Source organism: Meles meles, chromosome 17, assembly GCF_922984935.1.
Source record: "Meles meles chromosome 17, mMelMel3.1 paternal haplotype, whole genome shotgun sequence".
Taxonomy (NCBI): Eukaryota; Metazoa; Chordata; class Mammalia; order Carnivora; family Mustelidae; genus Meles; species Meles meles.
The window spans coordinates 49019021-49045442 of record NC_060082.1 but is presented as its reverse complement, the minus strand read 5'-3'; the positions used below and the strand labels follow the sequence as shown (position 1 = coordinate 49045442).

Genomic DNA, 26422 nt, shown 5'->3' with positions numbered 1-26422 from the left:
GTCCCTGAGGACCATCTCCCGATAAGCTCTGGTCCTTGGGCTCTCACTACAAGAGACTGCCTGGCCACTGTCACTCAAGATAGTCGATTTGAATTTAATTGAACCCCTCAGATGCCCTTATGAATGAATCGTCACCCCCTCTCCCCGAAAGATAAATAATCAAAACGCCCACTGTCTTTCACAAACCTATTGAGCAGAACGGGTTACTAAAATAGGCTTGTGCAGACGAAACGGGCTGTGAAGATGGTGTGATCTTTTTTGCTGCGCCGCTTGCCACTACACTGTCCTCGTGTACGCTGTTCCCTCTCACCCAGACGCATTATTCCTCGAGCTGTCGGAGCCCACTTTCCTCTCTGAGAGGAAGATAACTTGGCGATTCATAGCAACTGAAAATGATCTTTTGTTTTATGTGAATGGAGCTCTTGCGAGAAGAGATCTACAGACTTGTCAAAGAGGAGAAGCGCTAGAGCCCTTGTGTTCCTTCTGTGCGTGTTTGAGCGCCCTCCCTAAACACCACAACCTTTCCCCATGAGTGTGTGCATTTCTTTCATGAGATCGGTGCCGTGAAAGGCAGGTCATGAATATTTTTCCGAAGTAGAGAGGCTACACTATTTTATCACAAATTGTATTTTAGCTTTCCATTTTCAAAATTCAGTGGCAGTGCTTACAAACTTGGGAATGACTTTAACTGGAAATGACTCTATCCAGGCTCCTTCTGTTCGTTCTTGTTAATGACTTTGCTGCCACTCATGGTTGTCTAAACCAGACTGAATCAGGCCCCTGAAAGCCAAGCTTCAATCCAGAGACATATTAAAAGAAACATTAAAGATCATTGAAAAGCAAGTTACGTTTTTACTGAATAATCTCAAAAAGTCACAAGGCATTGCCATTCATGAACCACAGCACAGCATACTGAAGGCTACTGCCATAAGTATCTAGCTCTTGCGTGACTTTGTCTGTCTTCCTTTTACCCCCTAAGAAAATCTCCCTCTTTCCCTGTCTCATCTTCCACAAAACTTTCCCTTCCAGCCGAGCCCCCCTGAGCTTTCCTGTGCCTGGCCTTGACAATTCTCTTGTTAGCCCTCCGCCTTCTGGTGTGAACCCGGCCTGCTGCCGCTCTCCCACTAACCGCCTCACCCCTTCGCCAGACTGCAGCCCAGAATCACACAAGCAGGTCTGGCCTCATGCAGTTCCTCAGTAAGGCGGCTTGGTAGTGGGGTGCTGAGAGGCTCGAATGCTAATACTGGTTTCTGTGCTGGTTATTATCTGAGAATCTTTTCCTTAACAGAAATCCACTTAAGTCGGAACCCAATGAAAGAAATGAAGTCAAATGGACATTAAAATGCACTTCTTCCTCACACACACCCATGCCTGCGTGCACACACACACATGGAGCCACCGGACAAATTGTTCCGTGGTTCAGCTGGCTGGGGCTGGCACACATTAAATGGGAGAGAGTTGCTGGAATGGTCGTTGGAATTCCTCATCCTGAAGAGCCATCCTGCAAATTCATGACCATTGATCTTGGACGTAGTGAGGAGCTGGCTGCAAATGAATCAGCAGAAAGTTACTGCCAGCCCTGAGAAACAACTCACATTTCAGGTCCTTTTGAGAGCAGTGGAATTTTATCAACTGCATATACAGAGGGCGTGGGAGTGCTCTGTTCATTAACTCTTCAGAAGTATTTGCTGCCGCCCTATAGTTCACCCTAACGGTTTACCGTTTGCGTGACTTTCGGCCCGCTTTTATGAGAATACAGTTCTTAACGACTGACTTGAAAAGGCTTATCTTAAGGGTGTCTGAATCTTCCATTCAGACAGAGAGTATGCAGCGTGGAAACATGTGACAGTTCTCTATACAAAAAGAATTTCTCTTTTTCTCAGAAATTCACTTTACTATACCTTTGTGGGAGAGTTGAATGAGAGCAGAGGGTGTGAGGCAGACAGGCTGAGTTCAAGACCTGGGCCCATCCCACCACTCACGAGGTGGTTCAGCTAGGTGAATGATTGCTCTGTCCTCAGTTTCCTTTTTAGTATGATAGAGACATTAATGACTACTTCCTAGAGCCCTTGTGAGTATTAAATGGGTTGTCGTACGTCAGGTTTTCAGAACTGGATCTGGAACATTAAAAGGGCTCTATAAATGGTAGCTCTCCTTTCTTCTTCTCTAATCCCTCCTCCTCTACCTGTCTTCTCTTTTTTTCTCCTCTCCCTCCCCCTCCTCCTCCTTCTTACTCCAGTGACAGGAGAGGTGATTTATTCCTTGATTTATTCCTTGGTCTTAATGATCACATATCAGAGTTGTAGTCGTATAGCAGAAGCCTTAACATTAAGTTATCTCTCAAAACACGAGTTTTGGTGAAGACATTGCAGTAATTAAGTATTGGAGAAAAGCTCAGCTTTCTGCTGTTAAGTACGGTGGTGGTCAAATCGCCATTTTCACAAAGGTTTCATGTAGCTCTTACTTTGGATGGCATACTAGTTCCTAACTTTAAGAGCACAGGGATGCTCTCTTCCACTGATAAAGTTTCCAGAGACCTGACAACGGAGGGGCTAGCAGCTTCCCTGATGTTACTTTCCAAGGTTAGATGTCTTTGTAACTTTTATTCATATCTCCGTGATTTACACATTTATCCAAGTTCTGTCTGATCCATTCATACTTTATGCCTATATCATCTCCCCAAATAATTATTTACTGTAAATAATTATTTAATGATTTAATTTTTAATTACAATTATTTAAATACTTAAATAATTAAGTAAATAATTATTTACTGTGCTTTGTGGTTAAAAAAAATAATAATAACTGACTTGGTGGTTAAGAACCTGGCCCCCAGCTCAGACTAACCTGGATTTGAACCAGCGTTGCCGCTAGACCAGCCAATCAAAGACTGATCTCTGCATCTGCAGAAAGGGAGCGTGATTCCTGCCTGACGTGAAGATTAAGTCAGCAGAAGAGAGCATAGATGATGGGCAGGCTTTTATCACGAATGTTAATCTAAGATAACAAGAGGCCCACTGAGAATAGCAGAGAGGAATTCGCGGGCCTCCAACTTTTTTCAAGAGTCCCTGCGGCCACGGCGGGTGGAGAACCAGCACTAGGGAAAAGTCAGAGCAGGGCTCTTGAGAAACTTGATAAATTGTTGTCAGAACAACCACGCATGCCCTCCTCTCTGAAAGCAGCTCTGGATCTTCCTCGACCACTCATTCTGTTTCTTTTTTTTAAAGATTTTTTTTTTTTTTTAATTTATTTGACAGATAGAGATCACAAGTAGGGAGAGAGGCAGGCAGAGAGAGAGAGAGAGGAGGAAGCAGGCTCCCTGCCACGCAGAGAACCCGATGCGGGGCTCGATCCCAGGACCCTGGGATCATGACCTGAGCCAAAGGCAGAGGCTTTAACCCACTGAGCCACCCAGGCGCCCCTCATTCTGTTTCTTGATTGGAAATTATTACTGGATGGTGTAGAAATTACACCCCCCCCATTCGAAAGCCTCAGTGTACATATGCATTCATAAAGGAATCCGGGCTCAATTTGGATCTGGTTGTGTGTCTTTTGTGGGAGCTTGTCAGGAGATGAATGTCCAGGGACCCTTAATGACTGGATAATAGTTCCTGGTCACTGAGTAATGAACCCCAAATGAATGAGGGAAATGTGTTTCTGGCCTCTGAAATGATTATATGATTGGGGGATGGGGCGTGCAGGTCAAGTGTTAATTACTAAAGGTGCTGTAGTGAGAGAGGCTTTATCACCCTCCCATCCTTGCAGCAGTGGGCACCCCTCATTTTGTCCTCTCGAAGACAAGGACAAGACGTAAGAATGCTGCGAGACCACAAGCACCCCGTGCACACATCCCAGCACACATAGTTCACTAAGAGAGGTGCCCTGCTTCCATGGCACGCAGCTGGGAAGTCACAAAGGCAGGTCTGGAAGAGAGAGGCCTTTTGAAACCAGTGCTCCATCTGGAGTGATCTGTTGTCCTGTTGAAGGGGAAGGAGCTGGCATCGGAGTCAGTGGCATTCTTTTTTGCCCCAGGAGAGATTATACATCCCCCATCTCAACCACTCCCTATTCTTAGTGTTGTAGTCCTTCCCCGTCCCCAGTTGAAGGCATACCTGTTGGGGGAGACAGGAAACACATTCTGGCATATGTGGTGCCCCACCAGCACCCCATCAGCTGAATCCAAGGTAAAGACTCTACTGCCTTAAAACTCTGTGAATTCTCTCTCTGGCTCTTTCCCTATCTTACTTACGTGTTCTTCCTAACCTTCCTCGACCAACTGGCCCATTTCAAGATGTACATTCATTCTTCCTTTGCTGCAGCTTCTTTCAGAGAGAAGCAGAAAGCCTTGGATTACAGTGGTTGGAGTCTCTCCAGAAGAGATGGTTAAGGACAGTCCAAAGGACAGACAGTTGACCTGGTGGCCTTAGTTCTGGGCACTGGGGCAGCGAGTCCACCACCATTCAATTCAGAATAGAGGCTGACTCTTCAGTGGGACTTGCATATCAGGTCTTCCTAGACTGGTCCTATCAGCTCTTCTCTTAACATCACTGTGCCCCCCTGGAATTCTTCATGTCGGCCATATTGAATTGCTTGTAGTTCTCATTTGCCTCACTGGGCCTCTGAACTCACTGGCCTGTTGCCTGAACTTCTCCTTCCTCCCGACACTAGTGCTCCTCAGGACTCCACTGAGATACATCACCTCCTCCAAGGCTCTCCCCAGCTTTCCGTAGCAGGTCTCACCCTTTAATCTCCTTTTTATCACAACCACCCAGTACATGTCCTTCTCATAGCTATAGAGACTGTGTCCTTCCTTCCCTATTTTCCTGTGTCTTCCTTACCTACTCCTCCAGAAGAGGCTGTGAGCTCTTCAGAACAGGGATGCTTTCTCCTCCTAGACATAACGTCCAGGACTGAACAGTATATGCTCTGGCAGATCGTAGGTGTCCAGTAAATATGCTGAAGGAAAGAAACACAGAAAAGCAGCACAAGATACCCCCACACTTGACTCAAAGACAGAAAGCGGCTAGTTCCTTCCACTTTCTCACGTCCCAACTAAAATCAAGAGTGTTTTTGCCCAGACCGTTTTGGGCCAGAAGTATGTCCTAAATCAGTTTAGTTTTCAAAGAGCTCATAGCAGTCAGTAAGGAAAACAATATAACTCCAATAAGAAAAAAAACGGCAACAGATATGAAGCGATGCTTCACATAGATGGGAATACAAGTGACTGATATCGACACATGGGAAAATGCTCGGTGTCCTCAAACTAAAATAAAAACCAGGTACCACTTCCACCCTTCAATTCATTGCCTATTTTTGGAAAGGATAGTACCCTTTATGAACGAGGGTGCTGAAATGAGTTTTATACCACTGAAGCCAGACTAAATGGAATCAGCACCCCCCAAGGCCTCTTCTCTCTGGTTTTCAAATACAAGCAAGCATTAGGTTTCACTAGAGAATAAGGATGCAGTAGGCATAGGAGAATTGCTCTTTGGGACATTAACGTGGGGATTTTGAAATCATGGGAGGTATGTACAAATATGTACAATGTTCCTACTTCCCCTAGTAGAAACCCCCCCACCCCACCCCGGGCCACACCTCTCCATGTCTATTCTCCACACATATAAAGTCTAAACATTTAATTTTCTTGCTTGTTACTTTTAAACAACTCCTAGTTTTAGATCATTAGCACGTAATGTGTCAAACAATCTTACTTTGAAATCACTTTTCCTTTATTAGGTGGATTTGAAAAGAACTGAGAGTGTTTTCTATTAAATGTACCAAAGCCTTGTTTTGAAATGTTCAAAACATTTAGAATGGGCAGTTTATAATTACCCTAGAAATTGCTTAATAATAACAATTACACTGGAGAGGGCAAAATCACTTTCTACAAGCAAGGTACAGTAATTATCACTAAGGAACTGCCTGACTCAGAGAATTGATAATGGTCTGTGAGCACCTTCAACCCGGTCTCTGGCTTGCCTAAGATTGTTCCAGATTTAGAATCAGCCCTGGTGAGGAATGGCCGAGTGGAATGGGGTCAGTCTGTGCGTGATGAGGAATGTGCTTCGGATAGGATAGGAGAGGGGCGCTCAGAGCATGAGCCTTCCCCTCCAGACAGATGGTTCTCCTTGGCACTCCCAGCCACCTCCATAAGCCCTGCATTGCTGTCACAGAACCCAGCAGACAGCAGCTTCTTAGATATACCCAGTACGAGCTCTCAAGAGGGGGAGAGTTTAGAAGTGAAGGAGGGTTAGTTATGCTGAAGTCATCAAAGCTTTCACTCTGCTCTGCTCTGTAATGCTTCCATAACAAAATTCTGTTCAATCCAGCAGATATCAGGCCCCGACCCACTGCTGCAAAAATAAGAACCACAAAATGTGTTGTAAGATGAGGATGATAGGAGGGGTGAGGCCAGTTCAGAAGCAGAGCCCAGTGATATACAAGCATACTTCATTTCATTTTATTGTGCTTTATTGCACTTTGCACTTTGCAGATACCGCCTTTTTTGTGTGTTTGGTTTTTGTTTTTTAAACAAATCAAAGGTCTGTGGCAACCCTGCATCCAGCAAGTCTGTTGGCACCATTTTCCAACAGCATTTGCTCACTTCGTGTCTCTGGGTCACATTCTGGTAATTCTTGGAATATTTCAAACCTTTTCGTTATTATTATTATGCTTGTCATGATGATCTGTGATCAGTGATCTTGATGTTACTATTTGTCATTGTTTGGGGCACCACAGGCCACACCCATGTACGATGGGGATGTCATCGGTAAACGCTGTGTGTATTCTGACTGCTTTATTGACCAGCTGTTCCCCCACGTCTCTACCCCTCCGTGGGCCTCCCTAGCCCCTGAGACACAATATTGAAATTGGGGCAGTGGATATCCCAACAATGGCCTCCAAGTCTTCAAGTGTAAGAAAGAGTCACACGTCTCTCACTTGAAATAAAACACTGAAAGTGCTTAAGCTTAGGAGGAAGGCACGTCAAGAGACAAGATAGGCTGGAAGCCAGGCCTCTTGCACCAAATAGTTAGCCACATCGTGAATGCAAAGGAAAGGTTCTTGGAGGAAATTAAAAGTGCTGTACCCCAGGGAGCACACAAATGATAAGGAAGTGAAACAGCCTTATTCTTACGATGGAGGAAGTTGGAGTGGTTTGCATAGAAGATCCAAGCAGCCACAGGATTCCCTTAAGCCAAAGCCTGATCCAGAGCAAGACCCTAACTCTCTTCCATTCTATGAAGACTGAGGAAGCTGCAGAAGAAAAGTCGGAAGCTAGCAGAAGTTAGTTCATGACATGAGGCGTAAGGAGAGAAGCCGTGTTCATAACAAAAGTGCAGGAGGAAGCCACAGGCGCTGATGGTGAAGCTGTACCAAGTTATCCAGAAGACCTAGCTATGATAATCAATGAAGGTGGCTACACGATACAACAGATTTCCAGTATAGATGTGACAGCTTTCTGGGTGCCAGCTAGCACGTTCATAGCTAGAGAGGAGAAGTCAGTTCCTGGCTTCAAAGCTTCCAAGGACAAGCTGACTCTCTTGTTAGGGACTCATGCAGCTGAGTGACTTGAAGTTGAAGCCAGTGCTCATTTCATATTCCGAAAATCCTTGGCTCTTAAGAACTATGCTAAATATACTCAGCCCGTGCTCTAGAAATGGAACAACAAATCTTGGATGACAAGCACATCTGTTTATAACATGTTTACTATTTTAAGCCCATTGTTGAGATCTGCTCAAAAAAAAAAAAAAAAGTTTTTGTTTTTGTTTTCAAAATATTAGCACTCATTGACGTTATACCTGCTCACCCAGGAGCTCTAGTGGAGACATAAAATGAGACGAATGTTCTTTTTATGTCAGCTAGCACGTCCATTCTGCAGCCTGTGGATCAAGGAATAATTTTGACTTTCAAGTCTTATCACTTAAGGAATACATTTCATAGGGCTGTAACTCCCATAGAGAGATGATTTTTCTGATCTGGAAAAAGTAAGCTGAAAGCCTTCTGGAAAGGATTCTCCATTCTAGATGCCATTAAGAGCATATGTGATTCATGGGAAGAGGTCTAAATGCCAACAGGAACAGGATTTCGGAAAAAGTGATTACAGTCCTCATGGATGACTTAGAAAGGGGCTAAGACTTCAGAGGAGGAAATGACTGCAGATGTGGTGAAATAGCAAGAGAACTAAAAGTCGAAATGGAACCTTAAGATGGGACTGAATTGCTACAATCTCATGATCAAAGTTGAGTGGCTAAGGAGCTGCTTACTATGAATGAGCAAGGAAAGTGATTTCTTGAGATGGAAACTACTCCTGGTGAAGATGCTGTGAAGACTGTTGAAATGACAAAAGATAGATGGATGGATGGATGGATGGATGGATTCACAGACTGACACATAGATACATAGATGGGAGGAAGGGTGGATGGATAGATAGATAGTCACATACATACATGGATGGATGGATAGATGGATAGATAGATACATTTATACATGGATGGATGGATGGATGGATGGATAGACACATAGATGGATGGTTGGATAGATAGATACATAGACGGATGGATGGTTGGATAGATGTGTGGATAGATAGAATATTACGTAGCTTTAGTCGACAAAGTAACAGCAGTGTTGGAGAGGATCGACTCTGATTTTGAAAGAAGTTCTACTTATGTATAAAATGCTGTCAAGCAGCATTGCATGCTACAGAGAAATTGTTCATGAAAGGAAGATTCCTTTGAGATGGCAGTTTTCTCTGCTGTCTTACTTTAAGAAATTGCCTGAGCTAACCCGGAGTTCAGCAGCCATCAACATCGAGTTCCACTCATAAAAAGATTATGACTTGCTAAAAGCTCAGATGATGGTTAGCATTTTTTAGCAATGAAGTATTTTTATTTTTATTTATTATTTTTCAAAGGTCAATACATATTTTAGGAATTTTACATGTGATTCCTTCCACTGCCAATCACCATAGTGCCTCCAAAGTCAGAATCATAATCTCCAAAGTAGCCCTTTTAAAAAGAACATTTGTTCAGGCCAGATTTGTCACATGTAGTCAGTCCAGTTGTTTTGGTTGGACTTCCTTGACCTCCATCCAAATATGGACCTCGCCTGTAATCTTTGGGATCCAGTTTCTTTATGGTAGGGCCCTTGAAGTCAAATTGCAGGAAATATATTGATTGCTATTTTGGCAAATGATCTAAACTTATTCTTCCTTAATTGTTTCTAATATTGAAAAATTGTGTTGCTTCCACTCTACTACATGAGCCCAGCAGAAAGTGTTACAGGTAGCAATAAAGTATTTTTAAATTTAAGATATGTACATTGGATTTTTTAGACCTAATGCTATTGTGTACTTAATAGACTATCATATAGTGTAAACAATCTCTTTATCTTGTGGGGAACTGAAACATTTATTTGACTTAACTTTATTGCATATTTGCTTTATGGCAGTGGTCTGGACCTGAACCCACATTATGTCTGTGATGTTCCTGTAGAGTTCAGGCACATTTTTAGCAATGTGCTAACATATATTGAGTATTTACTATAGACAAGGCACTGTTTTATGTGACACCCTCAATGCCACATCGAGGACATCCATAAACCAAAAATGGACTTGAAAGCAGTTTCACACCCATTGCATTTGGATGCAAAAAAATGCAAAGAAGGGGATTTTTTTTTTTTTTTTTCATTTAGAGATGTTTTTTCTTCCTTGCAAAATCTAGCAGGGGAAAAAAAAAATGTACCCCTGAGACAAACAGGACTGAAGCATTCACTGATTAGGGAAAATATTTATTCATGTATGAACTAAAGTCAGCTCTCCGCTTTTTTCTCTCTTTTTTAAAGAAGACTTTATTAAACACCTTCTGTGTGCCAGACAGTTTGAGTAACAGCACAGGCACACAGTCCACATTATGCACTGCGCCTGATGAACCCCTGAGAAAGACCAGGGCTTAGCGGACAGTACATGCTGTTTGTTGAGTAGAACCAGTGGAAGCAGGCACCGTGGGTGAGCTGGAGTCTCCCGAGGTGAGAAGACATGTCTTCCCATGGCACTTGACCCACAGATCCATCTTTGGTTTGTAATTTCAGAGAGTCCTGCCTCTTTGTCCTTCTTTCTACAGTTGCTTATTTGTAGAGCCGCCTCTACTCTTCTGGCTTGAAAACAGTCATTCTGCCTGTTCTTAGTAGGGATCTCACTTGTCCGCTCTTGACCCTCAAGGTAGGCTACGCCAAGGTGGTGCCGATGGCAACTGTCGAATGAGGACATAAGGGAAGATAGAGGGGCGCCATTTTGTTTACCCCTGGTTTCACTTAAATAATGATCACTTTTCTTTTCTCAGTCATAGAAGTTGTTTATTATTCTTTCAAATTTATTCGAACTGAAGTAATATGGTACTTTAGTTAGTATTTTGATTAAAGTAATACAGGTGCATGGCTGAAAAAATACTGAAGCCTTATTAGGGATGATAAATGGATCATAAATCCCCTTCTCACTCCCTCTCTCTTCATTTGTTAATGCAGTTAAGTCACAATTTTTGGTTTAATTAATTAGTGATGTTTATATTATGCCTTTTCTTTTTGTATCTTGATGGATTTTGTACATTAGGAATAGTATTCCCTGCAGAACCAGCAGAGGTTTCGAAAGCAGCAGCTAACACATATTGAGTATTTACTATAGACAAGGCACTGTTTTCATGTATTAATTCATGTGAGTCTGTGTGTGAGATTAGGTACTGTAGATATTCCCAATATACCAATGAAGAAATCAGAGCACAAAAAGGATGAGTAACTTGCCCAGGGTTGTATGGCTAGGCATTCCAGCTCTAGAAGCCAAGCTTTTAGCCATTATGAATACTTGCTTCTTGAAAAATCCTACCAAGTAAGGAAATAAAGATCCTAAGCAAGAATTTGAAGTTGTACCAGGATTTTAAGGCTCAAATTTAGTTAGCTTGGGAGATAGGCTATTCAATGGGAGGAACCCCAGAGGAACAAGTGTATGCTGTTAAGGTTAGTGTGGTTGTTTTCTTTCCGATGGCTTATGTTTGTAAATACTTCTTGCAATATCTTTCCCAAGCTCTCAGTTCTCCTGAGCATATCGTAATTGTCTACCAGAGAATCTTCATGCAAGTTCTGGATAAAGAGGCAATCCAGAGTGTTCAGAATGCCCAGATGTTGGACATTCTTAATATGAGGACATTAACACGAACATTAACACAGAACTTTTGAAATTGGAACAGTCCTGGAAAACAAATTTATTACCACATATGTGTCATTGATCAAAAGAAGACTGGGCAAGAAGGTATGAAAGCAGATGCAAATTTCATCATTTTAGCAAACAACTGTAAGATCCCTTCTTGCTAGAGAGAATAGCATATAAGGCATATTCTGCCTTTCTTCTTTCCCCATCTAATGTATACATCTGTGAAAACTGTTAACTTTTTTTTTTTTTTTTAAATAATTCTGGCATTATAAACTCACTCCAGCACTTATCCCCATGTAACAGGCTCATCTGAAAGCCCGTTGCCTTGATTATAAAGGTAACCTTATGGCAAAACTTGGGAGAATTAGGATAGGGCCAGTGAGTTGTTGATGATGGAGGAATTGACAGGATCCAGAAAATGGGGTGAGTCCATACTGTCTAAAGCATGTACAGCCGACTGATCCCTTCCTAGCTCTAAAAGCTTTAATATTGTACACACATACAAACACACACACACACACACACACACACACATACACACACAATATATATACACTGTACATCAAAATGAAGCCCACAGATTTGGTGGGAAACTGTATCTTCATGCCAGAGCCAACGCAAAAACAATCCGGCCCCTCTCTGATGTAGGATGGGGAATAAAATGCTAAAAATATCACCAATGCATTGCTTTTACCCCAGAATTATTTTGACTAGCGCAGCTTGCGACTGTTTACATAGAGAGAAGGGGGAACGGGTTCGGAACGGGGTGTCAGCCTCCTGTTCCTGACATGCATTTTAATAGGCCACCTGACAAGATCAACAGGAAGAAAAGAAAAATTGTGAACAGGTGTGAGGGAGCCAGAGGAAGACGGTCCTGCCTCTCCCTCCTCTTAATCAAGTTGGCACATTGTTCTGATGCCAGGACGCTCTGGCTTCTACCGGTGGCTGCGCTAATTGCCTCCAGTGTGGGACTTGATGAAGGGGGCCCAGAGCCCCACACTGGCTCCCCTGTGCCTTAAACAAAGGAAAACGGGATTTTTGCCTGGCTGGTGCGCTGTCAGAACCCGAGATGCTCCATCCGTCTGCACTGAGGCTTGCTGGCGAGTGCTGTTCCTGATGGCTGCATCGCCATGGAAATGTGTGACACATTTGTTGATGAGTTGTCTGTTTCCAGATGGACATCTTCATTCCCAGCCTCTGAGAAGTGTACAGATCTTTTTTTTTTTTAAGTATTTGCTTTGTACAAATTGTGGTTTATTGAAGGGTCTTGCTGGCTTTTTTGTTGTTCTTTTATACCACAATGGATTTTGTGCAGTATGTTGTGTAAGTAATAATGATAGGTCTGGCTTTGTAGCCGTGGCTGTTTGTTTTTTCTTTCTTTGTGTTCCACATCGGCCAGCCAGCCGTGGTTGTTAATGACACGCTAAAACCTATCCTCTTTCTGAATTGATGATGATTCTGCCTTGATGTTTAAATTTTAAAAAAGCCTGTATTTGGGATAATGCTGCTTTGAAAGTCATGTCGCCAGCGGGTTTCCCATTTCATTGAAGAAATATATTAGGAAACTATTAATAGGTTGTCTACTACTTTCAATTCAGTTGCGTTCCCTGGAGGGTAAAAAAGCAAATGAAGACTGAATGTTGCTGGACGGCCCAGAGAGTGTGGACGGTGGGCCATGGCTTAGTGTGTGGAGAAGAAGGGACAAGGCAAGGGTCAGTCTTCTCCAGGACAGACCCTTGGCCGTGCAGTGGGCAAAGTACCATCTTTCAGAAAGTTCTGCTTAGGTCCTAAAATGTTGTGCTTTCCTTGTGCTATCACCTGAGGGGCAGGATCCTACAGACAGTCACAGAAATCCGCTGAAATTAAGTTTAAAAGCTATGTGCGTGTGTATAATTTATATGTAAATAGAGACCAGAAGTAATTAAGATCACAGTTTAGTCCAGTGAAATGTTAGTATTTATCCAAGTGAACCATGGTTTATAAATATTAACACCCCAAATTGAAGTTAGGGATGCTCATCTCTAGCTTTTTATTTTTTTAACCTTTATTTTTATCTCTGTGTAATTATATTGGAGGCATAATTTGTTGATGTCTTTTTTTTTTTTGTAATTAACAAGTGCTTTTCTAACTTCTGAGTAAGTAATCCTTAATTAAATATGTCCATTTTGTTCATTTACTTTCATTTTTCTCCTCTTAAAGCCAAATTGGAATGTGAAATTCTTCTGTGCTGTGACTGTGGATCGGAGTTCACCGATTAACTAGTTAATACATTTAGGACTCCGTATTCCTGAGGGGCTCATTACTGTAACCTCACACCGGTCTTCCTAATTTCTTCAGAAAGAAGCAGAATCAATAACTACCTTGAATTGTCAGGTGGAAAAAAACAATTGGCTTAGCCATGAACACAGAATCTTTATTCAGATACATGCAAACGTACTACTGTCCTAAGGATGATCATTTTGAGAAATATTTGAACAGTACAATTACTTGGAAAAATGTTACTTTAGCAGACCTCTTGGGGGAAGGAGGTACTGTGTTGAGGGTTATTACATTACAACTTCCCAGACTGAAATGCAGACTCCCTTGGCGATAAACGTCTGTCTTTCAGGTAGACCGTCATGGGCATTATTCCATGCCTATGCTAGGCAACCGTCAGTTTGTTGATTGGTGGCATTTTCCACTTGCACAATTTCTGTGATTTTTCCAACAAATTAGAGATGACTCGAAGTCACACCTATTTGGACCTTAGGGCTCCCGAGTCATTTCCTGTTGACGGGAATCTGACGGAAGCTTCATCGTCATTCCCAGACCGCTGCCCTGGAGAAGAGCTGAAGCTGTATGTTCTCCAGAGTTTGCCCTGTGCTACGTAGGAGACTGACACTGATTGTACTCTCTCTCTCTGGCTGTTGGGAAGTCGAGATCCCATGACCTACAGGACCACAACCTCTCCGGTCTGCAGTGATATACCTATGAGCTCCCTTAAATCCTGTGGCTCTTCATGCCTGTGACTGTACAGAGATTAAAGTGTGTGTGTGCGTGTGTGTGTGCACGTGTGTGTGCGTGCGTGTGTGTGCGTGTGCACGTGTGTGTGCGCACGCGTGCATGCCCATATGCACACATATGTGTGCAGCGTATGACGTGATTGCAGACTGCTCCACGGTTAATATGGGGATCACAAGTAAGAAAATTTCAGTCCCCTATTTTTGGTATCTATTTGTTGGTCAATTAAACTCTTTAGTCTTAAGCAATATTTCGTTTTTGCAAAAGGGAAATTAAGGTGTGTGTGTATTGCTGAAAGTTGCTGCCACAGGCATTTTGAACTAATGTTTTCCTGGAGAAGAAACTTCCTTAGACCATTATGTGAAATGCCCTGTTACGTGTCGGTTCCCGATAGTCTTTAAAGGCAGAATAACTTCTGTTTCCTCTGCTGCCCTTTGCTCTCTGTGAAGGGACCAGGCAATGCTATGTTCATTAGCTGCCTTCATGGTGCCGGGCTCTTTCCAGTGGGCAGAGGAGAGCGTCTTCCAAATTGTTTCAAATGAACCACATTGAAGGCTGCAGGGAAAGGGCTCTGACAAATAACGCTCCTGGGGGCTTTTTTCAGTGACACTTTTCAACTGTTGTGAAAAAGTTATAAAATGTCTTTTCTTTTTTCGGTGCTCAGACGAGTATAGGATCAAACCAGTGGAAGAGGTCAAGTACATGAAAAATGGGGCAGAAGAGGAGCAGAAGATAGCAGCCAGGAACCAAGAAAACTTGGTAAGATTGCATTTCTCATATAACAATGAATTTTGGTGACACCACTGTAATAAAATCTGCACTGCCTGTTTCAGCTGTAACTTACACGCCGGCACAAGATTTCTTGAAAATGCTATTGCTATTTATAGCTTGCCTGGAAGTGGCTCCATCACTCCTGTATCCTGTTTGTTCCTGAATAAGCCCTTTTTTAATCTTGATAGAGAACACCCCAGAGGGAAATATGGTAAACTTATTAGCGTCTTAAAATGGTTAACTGTGAAGGAAAAGGCGTGAAGTAGGATTGACATTTATTGCGGGGAGGACTCATATATAATTTTCTTTTTCTTCAAGGTGAACTCTTTCACTCTTAGAATGAACACCTAAGCTTCATTACTCAGGACATGGAGTGTCGTGGATAAAGTTGTCTTGGAGAGGAAAAGGATGTACTTTTAAGATAGGTCTCTACCATACTTGCATAATATCCATTTCAGAGAGCAGGTCATCAATCCCCCGAGTAGAGATTTCTATAACTACTATTATAACAAATTAATGTTGGGAGCAAATAAAGTGAAAATTATTTTGAAACAAACTTCTTTCTCAGTTTAATTCCAGTATTAAAATATGCTGTCCCTGAAGTTTCAAATATTTTGGAAGATATTACAAAATTATGAGGTCATAATGAATTACACTGAAGGCACCTAAGATAGTGCTTTAGAAGTTTAACATTTAATGGTACAATTCCACTCTAAAATCTGAAACAAAATTAGCCTAAATTACAAACCTGACTGACATTCTCTTAGCTTCTCTCTCTCTCTTCGTTAAGTTATAGGCTGAGATCTCTCATCACTTTTTTAATCTGAGCCTGGTTGGCCGTAATTTCTATTTTATATCACTTGATCTATCACTCTGTCCAGCTGTGAATTTCATTTTCGAATTTATGTACATAAATATAAATCCCATCTTGTCATTACTTTTTCCATATATCAAACCTAATGCTTACAATAAAAATCTCAGAAAAAAAAATAAATAAAGGTCTCTACCAAAATGGTCGGCACTTCACCTTCACCGTGTTAAGGGTATTGGGGCTTTTGAGTGAATGTGAGAGCTGAGGTCGTCTGAAACAAAGTTTTCTCATGCAAATCAGTAGATGTATTAAAACTTAATGTTCTATCTCTGTGAAAACGTTTAGTTAATGCCGTTTTTGCTGATTTCTTAAAAAACGTTACAAACTGTTATGAATTTGCATTTATTCAGTTGTGTTAGAGCAACATGGTTTTTGCATTTGATTTTGGGGTTAGTTATTTGCTCTGTTTTTCATGTTTGAGTGGATGTATTTTTAAGAAGCTTGAAACGTCATAAAATGTTTTCACTTGACTTAAACTCCTTTTTCCATTATGTGCTTTGTTTTTGTTTTTGTGATTTCTGCTACAGCAGAGGGAGTTGGCTGGTGCTCATGAGTATTTCAGGCTGTCATTTTCCATGATACATTATTGAACATAATGGGCTAATTCTTTTCTCCTCTGTTCTTCTCTGAACATCTGATCTACACCTTGAAATACTGAAGTCACTAACAACTGAGTACTTTAGATCATTATGAAAAAGTGGAAATACTCTGTAATAAAATTTTGCTTCATGAATGGGATTTGGATCTTAACGTATTGTTTGAGTCACAGAAATTCATCATACATATGGTCTGTTTTTAACGTTAGCACTTAGATCTAGAAAACAGTAGCTACGACTAATAGTGGAAGTTACTGTGATCTGACTTTTTATATTCATTTTTTCTAACTTCGAGCTGGTAAATAGATGACCCAAGAAGTTGAAGCAACAATTGGTATTTTTCTACTTCATTTTACTAAAGATCAGACTTTGTCCTTGCTTCATGTAATTTCAGCTGAAGTTAATAAATCTCATCTGATGAGATTTATTATAAATCTCACTGATGGTCGGGCTGGCAGTGGTGTTTCTTGGATCTAACTCTGGAGTCCATCCCTGATTAGCATACTTGTATCTCTGAAACCCTAAGGGAAGCAGCGACTTATATCTTACAGTGTGCGACTTTTTCCTCAATGTGCCCTCATCGTATTTAAGGCCGTTACAACTTTTTCCTTCTCTCCAGTTTCGCAGTCTCTCAGCTCCTTGGTGCTAATATATTCTTTTCCAGCACTTGGCCAGAATTGGCACAAGTGCTTTTCTATGCAGACTGAATGAAAATGCAAAAAGAGAGACATTTCTGGGTTTTTTTTTTTTAACTTGTAGACTATCTGTGACAATCCTCACACCTCTTGTCTGCCAACCAATCAGAGTCCAGACCACCAACAAGAGTTTTTGAGTGTGTAAAGACTTGCATGGAGAAGGGGGAGTAAGTGGTTTTCTTTGATTCCGAGTTTTCTAGATAGCTTTCCAAAATTAAATGATTTTTCAGTAGTCGGCTAGTATATTATCTTTGTCATCTCTTCTGTCCTTAGGGACACATAGTCAAGTATGGACCTGGTGTGTTGTTTGAGAAAAAACAAATAGGTCTCTTAAAATTGAGGCTTACATTGAGGTAGATGAAATAGATGTAACAATTCTTTATTTTTTCGTCCACTAAAATAACCGAAAAGATAAGAAGTTCTTGTTTTTAGTATTTTTAGAAGCTTTCTTTTTTCTTTTAACTCAGACTGTTAAAATTAAGGGGCTCAGTAAACTCAGTCCAGATAGGGTGCCATGATGGTGACAACCATGGGCTCTGGAGGCAGAAACTGTCTGAGTTCAAATCTCAGCTCTGCCACTTGCTCAGTGTGGGGTCAAGTTACTTCACTTCCCTGCACCTCTTGCCCATCAAGTGGGGAAAAGGCAGGGCTTCATGGTGCTGGGGTGAGGACTACATGAGATGAGCATTGTAGGGCTTGGAATACAAAGTCTGGCACGTGGTAAGCACCTAGTACGAGTTAGGCATTATCATATAAAACTAAAGGAAAAGAATGTTAGGGTCAGTGTTTCTTTCCTTTTTCTTTTGTGTTAATTGGTGAGAGATTTCTAAGTGAATATTTTAGGTTAATGCCAGTATTACATGTATTTTGAAAAATCTTGCTCTGGAACTGGGAAGTTATTTAAATAAATATGTTTCAATCACCTGTTATGTATAAGGCCCTTAGTTGTATCAAGAGACACAGCAATACTTAAAGCCACTGTCCTCAAAGAGCTTACAGCAAAGTTTAGAGAACAGTTCAGCTCCAACAAATACTTGATTGATTGCCTGTAGGTACAAGGCTCTCTACTAGACTCTGCCGAAAACACAAAATAAGGAAACTACTGACCTTTACCTTAAGTACTTTATGGCAGTACACAAGGTAAATACCAAAGGACTATAAAAAACAGGATTAAATGCATCAAGCAAACAAGATTGATTCCAAGAAGGCAATACAAAGTGCTGCTGATATCAAAGGAGGCAGCCATCCTGTCTGTTGGGGTGTCTGCACCTACTTCACGAAACAGGTGTTTGCAGTGGGCCTTGAAGGATAGAATGAGGAAGGCTGGCCCAGGCAGAAGTGACAGAGATGGAAAATGCAAGGTGTATTTAATGAAAAGTGTGTAGTCCTGTTTGATTGGGGAGTACAAGGGGAGAGAAGAAGGTGTCAGTAGGACAGCTGTGGGACATTACAACCAGAATGTAGATGGCGTATTATGTAGAGCCTTCAAGTCTAGCAGAGAGGTCTGAGTGAACTCCGTGGATCGTAGGGAACTTGGAAGGTTTCAAGCAAAGAATGAGAGCATGAATCAGGAAAGTTTATGAGGCAGCAGAGAGTGTTGTATGAATTGGTGTGGGGTGCCCAGGTTGGAGACCATTTATAATAGCTTTTGCAAGAGACAGAGAGCCTGAAGCAAGATGGTGGCCAAGAGAACAGAAAAGATTTGGACAAAGTTGCAGTAGAAGCAACAAGCGTTAACAGCTAATATTATAGACGTTAAAGGAAGGCAGAGGAATCGGAAGATCATAGTAATACCCGTGCCAATGGGGGGAAGAGGACTGGTGGATGAGAGAATAAATAATGACCCCAAATGAAACGGGAAAATCACTTAGGAAGATAAGGTTTGATGAAAATATAGGATGTTTTTTCCTTCCCTCTCTTTCATTTCATTCACCCTTAAAAAATATCACAGGGTAGTCCATGAGAGAGAAAGTGAAGCCGCTGATCACACAGAAATGTGATGAGTCCAGTAGAGAAAGTCCATACGGCCTGGGTCCTTAGACTCAAGGCTTTGGAGGACTCAGAGGTGCATCAGGCATGAATCTCACCCGAGACAGCTCACTTTCCGGTAGCAGACCGAAGGCATGTGACCTGAATGACCATAAGAATCCAAGGCACACTGAATGCAGAGGTTGGTTTTGAGTAAGTCAAGCTGTAGGAACTTGCAGAACATCCGTGTGGGGGAATCTAGCAAAGGACAAAAATGAGGGTGTGGAGCTTGGGAGCATCGCCTGGGAGGTGTTGGGTGTTCAGTGTGTTTTTGTTTGCTGGAATGGGTGGATGAGTGAGTGAGCAGGAGTAGTTGGACCTCTGAGTGACAGCAGTTGGCACCACTTAGTTCCTCAGGAGTGTTCAGGTCTCCAGTTGCTCAAGCCCTTTGGCCACAGTTTCTATGGACGAAGGAGATTATGCTGCTTCTCTGAGGTTGATGAATCCTTTATAAGTCAGTCCTTTGTGTATCCTCAGTGCAAAGATATGCATTTGTCCCAATTTTCATCCTTGTTACACATCCGTATATTACACTTTACTTCTCTCAGACTTCAATTCCTTCTTCAGGAAGGTGATGTGAAATTGTTGCGTTGGCTTTGATCAGATAGAGCTATGTCTCAGTTGAGAGCCGACCTCCGTTGTTTCTAGCTTTATCATTTTGGTCAGACATCTAAAACTTCTGAACTTTGAGTTCCTCATCTGGGGCCTGGTAATAGCAAAACGATTGACATATTAGAAGAAACATCAAAAAATATGTTTAGTATCTTAGCAAAGGGAGGTTTTCTTAAACAAGACCTAGAAAATGAATAGCAAAAGCTAAGAAGAGAGAAAAGTAGTGTATTTCATTAGATTAAAATTAAATGCTTCTTGAAACAGAATAACTACAAAAAAGTAGTTAATAGATAGGCAACAGACTGGGAGAAAATATTTATGACCTCTAAAAGGCAAAAGGTTAATCAATATGAGGTTTTTTAAAGAACACTTATAAATAATTAAGAAAAAGATAATCCACGAGAAAAGCAGGTACATGAAATGAACAGAAACAGATGGTTCACAGTAGAGGATATTGGGCAATAAGCATATGAAAAGATGTTCCACATCACTGGTACAATGGATACTCTCTATCCAACTTGCTACATAAGAAGATTCTCATAAATCCCTCTCCGAAAGACGCTGACTGCCGCCCACGGCCTGCTCGCTCGATTGGCTCTTGGGCTACTGTCTAGAATACCTCTGTGCCTGTGCTCACGCAGTTAAATGTGTTTTCTAAGAGCCCGTATGATGGTTCCCAAATCTGTTTATACTAGTTGAATGTCATTGTAATTATGTAATTTATTAAGTAATATGTAAACCACTGAAACACAAGTGTGGAAAGAAGAGCTGTTTCATTGAAAATTAAATTAAATGCTTTAGAAAGTCTTGATGAAGGCACATACTAAAAAGCTTGCTGTTAAATTAAATTAAATTAAATTCTGCACTCAGATTATTTCACAACATCTTTACATTCTCACTTCAGTTAGGAAACCAAACCAGGGGATCTTAGATGTGCTTATGAGGATGTGGTTAGGGGTGCCTGGGTGGCTCAGTCATTACGCACCTGCCTTCAGCTCAGGTCATGATCCCGGGGTCCTGGGATTGAGCCCCGCATAGGGCTCCCTGCTTGGCAGAAGTCTGCTTCTCCCTCTCCCACTCCCCCTGCTTGTGTTCCCTCTCTCACTATCTCTCTGTCTCTGCCAAACAGATGAATGAAATCTTTAAAAATAAAAAAAAAATAAGCATGTGATTAGTCCAGGAGGTACACATGGAGGGTCTGTATGTGGCTCCCTTACTTAAAGCAGAAGCCTTGTTCCTACGTCAAAAGATGAAAGGAAATGAACATCCCTGTATTTTAAAATAAAATCATATGCTTAATGTATGTTTACATTTTTATCTTGTCCTGCTTTAACTCACTTTACCATTTAATTACCAGTCCGGATGGCATTGCCTAATATAACTTCTATTTTAATCAGGAAAATGCAAATTAAAACGTGATTCCTCAGACTGGCAAAATTCGAAGCTTTGATAATATCAGATTTTGGCATGGTTGTAGGAAAATAAGTATTCACACGCTGGTGGCCGACATCTTGGAGGACAACGTAGCAGTATCTATTAAAATTAGAACATGCACGCCCATGACCCAGGACTTCCACATCTTGGTATGCACCCAAAGCAGCTGTCTGTGTGCATGCGGAAGCTTGCACAAGACTGTTCACTTCAGCACCATTTCTACTGAAGAGCTGGAACTAACCTTCGTTCTTGTCCGTAGGAGAATGGTACAGCTATAATATACTAGACAGCAATTAGAAAAGAAGGAGGTAGAGCTTTAGGAATTGTCATGGAGAAAGCTGCAAATGGTGTAGCATGACACCATTTAAGGTTTTTCTAATAAGACAGAAAAGCAACATGCTACATTTTCTGTGAATGCTTATAGATGTATAGGGATTTATAGAGAAACCTGGGTGGATGTGTGCCAAACCATTAACAGTAGGTACCTGGGTAATGGGGATGTATTCATGCCAAAGCTCAGTTTCCTCCTCTGCAAAATGGGGTGGTAATTGAACCCACATTAGCAGGAAATTGTGAACATTAAAGAAGCGATGCTTGCAAGTCAGCATGGTTTCTGGCACAGAGAATGCCATTGTTGGCTACTGTCAGCAGTGGGGCTGGATAACGTAGGAAGGATGAGAAAGAATTGTATGCGGTGCTAAAAGGGGATTTTTTTTTACCCTTCAACTTACTGGTTTTAATTTTTTAAAGAAAATATGAGTATCTTATTTGTGTGATCTGAAGTTAATTTTTGAAAAGAGGAATGATAATAGCAAAGCTCAGATTTTGACTACTTGGGAATCTGTAATGTAAGTGGGGTTATGTCATTTTCCTCATTATCTTAAATAACCTCTGTTTTCTGTCATTTTCTGATGTTGCTTAACAAAAGACAATAGAAGAAAGCGTAGGGATCATCCAACTTCATTTATGTAGGTTAACTATGTATAAATAATTAAATAGGTAATTTACTCCAGAGTTGGCAGTATTCAGTCCCTACCTTCTCCAAAGTAAATATCTTGACTAATGAAAGACATTCCAGTTTGAGTTTTAAAGTGCTTCCTCTTACTCTTTGCTAAAACAGTCTTGTTTTCCTTAACATCTGTCCTTCTTAAGCTATCCTCCCTTAGGAGTTAGTAAATTCTTTGATTATGGAGGGTTGTTTTTTTTTTTCATATTTATTTCCTAGATTTACATATATTACAGTGGCTTTTGAGTCACTATCTCCAGATATCTCGGTATGAGTGAGAAGGTTCTTCTGTATCCTAGCACCTTTCTCATGGTTGAGTGAGCTTTTGACTTCATCCTTATCCATAGAGTTGAGGACTGATCTGAGACGTGTTTGTCTAAGTCATCACTTCCTGAGCACAATCAAATGACACTATAAAAAGAATGTTCTAGTATGTTTTAGCAGGAAAGGAGAGTGGAATCAGACTTACGTGTGGCTACATCCTCCTCCTGCTTGCTGAGTTTGTGAGAGCTTCCGTCTGTCTCTCCAGTACATTAGATTTCCAATGAATATCAGAGCATCCAATTCCGGAATTGAAAACTTGGAGATTAGGAGTTATCTTTGATTAGAGGAAATGCCCCAGAAACCAGTCTCACTGGAGCAGTGGCTTCCAGCTGGCGAAAATCGGCAAATCACCCTGCCTCACAGCTCAGTCAGTTCCCTGTGGGCAGCCAGTGTTCTCCAAAGCACTGTAGTGATGGGCAGTCAGAAACCGGGGACGAGTCTGTGATTCCTTTTGTAACTATACAGGCTAAGTGCTCAATACCACACTCACCATGTTACTCTAAATATTAGAGCATACCTGTAAGAAATAAACTTATGTGAGGGCGCCTGGGTGGCTCAGTGGGTTAAGCCTCTGCCTTCGGCTCAGGTTATGATCTCAGGGTCCTGGAATCGAGCCCCGCATCAGGCTCTCTGCTCAGCAGGGAGCCTGCTTCCTCCTCTCTCTCTCTCTGCCTGCCTCTCTGCCTACTTGTGATCTCTGTCTGTCAGATAAACAAATAAAATCTTAAAAAAAAAAAGAAATAAACTTATGTGAATGAACACTGTAAACTTTGAATCAATAATGTTTATTATACTAAGCTATAGACATTCCAATAAAGGCATTCTCCTAGTTGGGACCACTCTAAGAGTCCGCTTAAATTCTCACTTTTAACAAATACAACCGTGTTTACTTCTATGACTCTACAGAGCAGCTAATGTAATAGCAAAAGACCATGACTTTGAGTTGTCCCAATTTCCTAAGTTATTTAAACACTCTTAGCCATCTTGAGAATAAGGTAAAATAAACTGACAAGAATAAAGCTGATAGGGGCGCCTGGGTGGCTCAGTTGTTAAGCATCTGTCTTTGGTTCAGGTCATGATCCCAGAGTCCTGGGATCAGTCCTGCATCAGGCTCCCTGCTCAGCAGAGAGCCTGCTTCTCCCTCTCCCTCCGCCTGCTGCTCTGCCTACTTTTGCTCTCTATCTCTCTCAAATACATAAATAAAAAATCTTTACCGCCCCCCCCCCCACCAAAAAGAGAGCAAAGCTGATATTCCAGACAAAGGGTTAAGCTCTGTGAAGTACCTCTTCTCTCTCCCCTCCCTCCTTCCAGGTAGAGGTTGGACTGGAGCTCAGGCTGGGGCTAGAATTGCGTGGGTTGTGGGGGACATCTGGACTTGAGATAGAGAATTTTTGGTTTATGGAAATTCAATAGGACTAAAGGTTCCCAAACCAAAGTGAAAATGGAGAGTGGTTTGAGGGTATCTGATGTTAGACAAGAGAAGTCTCTTCCTAGAGCAGCTTCGGAAGCAGTCATGTTAGCACAAGACCCCTCCCTAAAGTTCACCTGCTTCCAACTCAAGGACCCCCATTCTAATTCCCTCTTCTCTCGTGCATATGATGTTGACATCAGCCTCTGGTTCTTCTGCAAAACTAGAGGATCGCCTGAATCTTTTAGTTATTTTATTTTATTTTATTTCATTTTCTTGACAGAGAGAGACACGAGAGAGGAAACACAAGCAGGGGGAATGGGAGAGGGAGAAGCAGGCTTCCTGCTGAACAGGGAGGGAGCCTGATACCAGGCTCTATCCCAGGACGGTGAGATCACCTGAACTGAAGGCAGGTGCTTAACACCTGAGCCACCCAGGCACCCCAACCTTTTGGTTTCTTAAGGGAATAACAGCTCTTTGACTGGAGGGTTTGGGTAGTATCATTCCCTTTCACTGTGTTTATTGTGGCGTAGAAGCGATCGGGGAAAGAATGCTACCTCTTCATCTCTCTTGGAGGACGTCCTTTTTGTGCTTCTGGAGCCAGGCACATTCAAGGTCTTACAGATTCTTCTGGCACTGGGGTGATTTGTTTTAGAGCAGAACAGAAGTAGAATTTAATTCTCTAAGGATGAGGGATTTGTCGAATCAGCCTTCTAAGTTTCAAGTGTCGTACGGAAGCACAGTTCCTGATTCAGGAACAGAACATTATGAGAATAAAAGAATGCCCATAGAAGTGCTTTGTAAACACAACGTGCAATGCAGTGATGGTGATTATTGTTGTTACTCATTCAGAGGACACCTGGATGCCTTCCTCAGGCTCGTTGTTCCATGGTAGAAACGCAAGTAGGGCCAACATATATCCTCATGGCGCCCTTCATTCTCCCTCGAAAAAGGGGCATCAAGTGTATACTCAGTAGACACAGACATCGGTGAATCAGAGGTGGGTGTTAGAGCGACCACTGTAAAATGCCAGGCATGGCAAACTGTGACTAAAATCCTATTTCAAATGACTTTCCCTCTTTCCCATATTAATACACTGAATTGACCATATGTGGACGAGCAGTCTTAGGGTCCTGGTACAACTTATTTCTTGAATAAATCCCTATTTCAATGGACTCCACTCTCACTGGCAGCTAGGCATTGTCTCTAACAGTCTTGGGGGACAAGCAGCATGGCACGGGTGACCCTTACTGGGATAGTCGAGAAGATTCCCAGAGCTGGCCTTGCCACAGGGCCTTGAGGGAAAGCAAGTTTTCACTGGCAGATGAGGTTGGGAAAGGGATTTCAAGCAACAGAACAGTGAGAGCTGTGCAGGGAGACGTGGCAGGAATAATGAGCGGGTGAGGAGGCCGATGGGGCATGCTGAAGTGTTCTGGTTAGTTGGTGTGTTTTAACTGTGGTTTTTTGTTTTTGTTTTGTTTCGTTTCCGTCACCACGTTGATTTCTGGTTTACAGAGAGCCACAGGCTTTAGCCAGTTTGCGGTATTTGTAACTACAGAATAAATAGAACAGACCTCCCCTCCTCTCATTTAAAGATTGGGAGTGTTGATAATGGCTTCCCTTTTCTCAGCATTGTTGCAAAATGTGATTGCTTTTAAATATGCTTTCCTCGGAGGCCAGGTGCTGGCTAAAAGTGGTGGAGCATAGTTACTCTTGACCTTCACTTGCCGGCAAAAGGATAAGCTTCTAATGGATCCTCTGAAACTTTCCCCGTTTAACTTTCGCAAGTGGAGCAAACACAAAGAGTACCCTTAAAGTTCGATTGTTGGCCTCTTCTTCAGGAATAGTACCTGATATTTCAGTAGAAAGTGGAAAGGAGCCCTTTTCAAAAGCCTGATTCTGTCTGGTCCTCACGGTCGTTCTCGATGCCCTGATTTATTTATCTCACAGAAACATGGGCACTTTTTTACCCAAGTGGCACAGTTTCAACAACGGAATGAGGGGAGATGAGTAACAGCCGAGGGAACTGCCAGAGGCCCATCCGCCGTTATTAGAGCGTCCACGACAAAAACACAGCGGAGTGCCTTTTCGGCACGTCCTTCATATTTCTGTCTTATCTGCTGTGTGATGCTAAAAATAAAACCAATGCATGTAAGTTTCACTCATCAGCTGGCGAACTCGGTGAGGTAACCTCCTTCGAAATTAATGATTTATGCCCTGGAGGTGAGAACATCAAAAAGACACAGTCAAGTTTCCGGGTCTGGACTTCGATAAGGGTCTCGCTCTTCTTATGGACTTTATTTGTGAGTAAATCATACCCAGTATTAATAGAAATACAGGATTTGCCAACCCCATGATTTGTTTTTAAAAAGCTCCTGGTAATTCTAACCAGGGATTCTATACCTGTCATTCAGAAAAGATGGAAATAAATAACCAGGCATAAAAAATTCATGCATCGTCTTTGGACAGTGGAGGATGTAT

The 26422-nt window shown here is 41.9% G+C and overlaps 1 protein-coding gene across 1 annotated transcript in view; it reads left to right on the top strand.

Annotated features, from left to right (window-relative positions):
• The window catches only part of C17H1orf21 (chromosome 17 C1orf21 homolog), a 222601-nt gene that overhangs the window by 101676 nt on the left and 94503 nt on the right, over positions 1-26422 (top strand). Inside the window, exon 3 of the mRNA XM_045982796.1 lies at positions 14861-14955. Coding sequence (XP_045838752.1) covers positions 14861-14955 — 95 coding nt within the window. The remainder of the gene's footprint in view (positions 1-14860; positions 14956-26422) is intronic.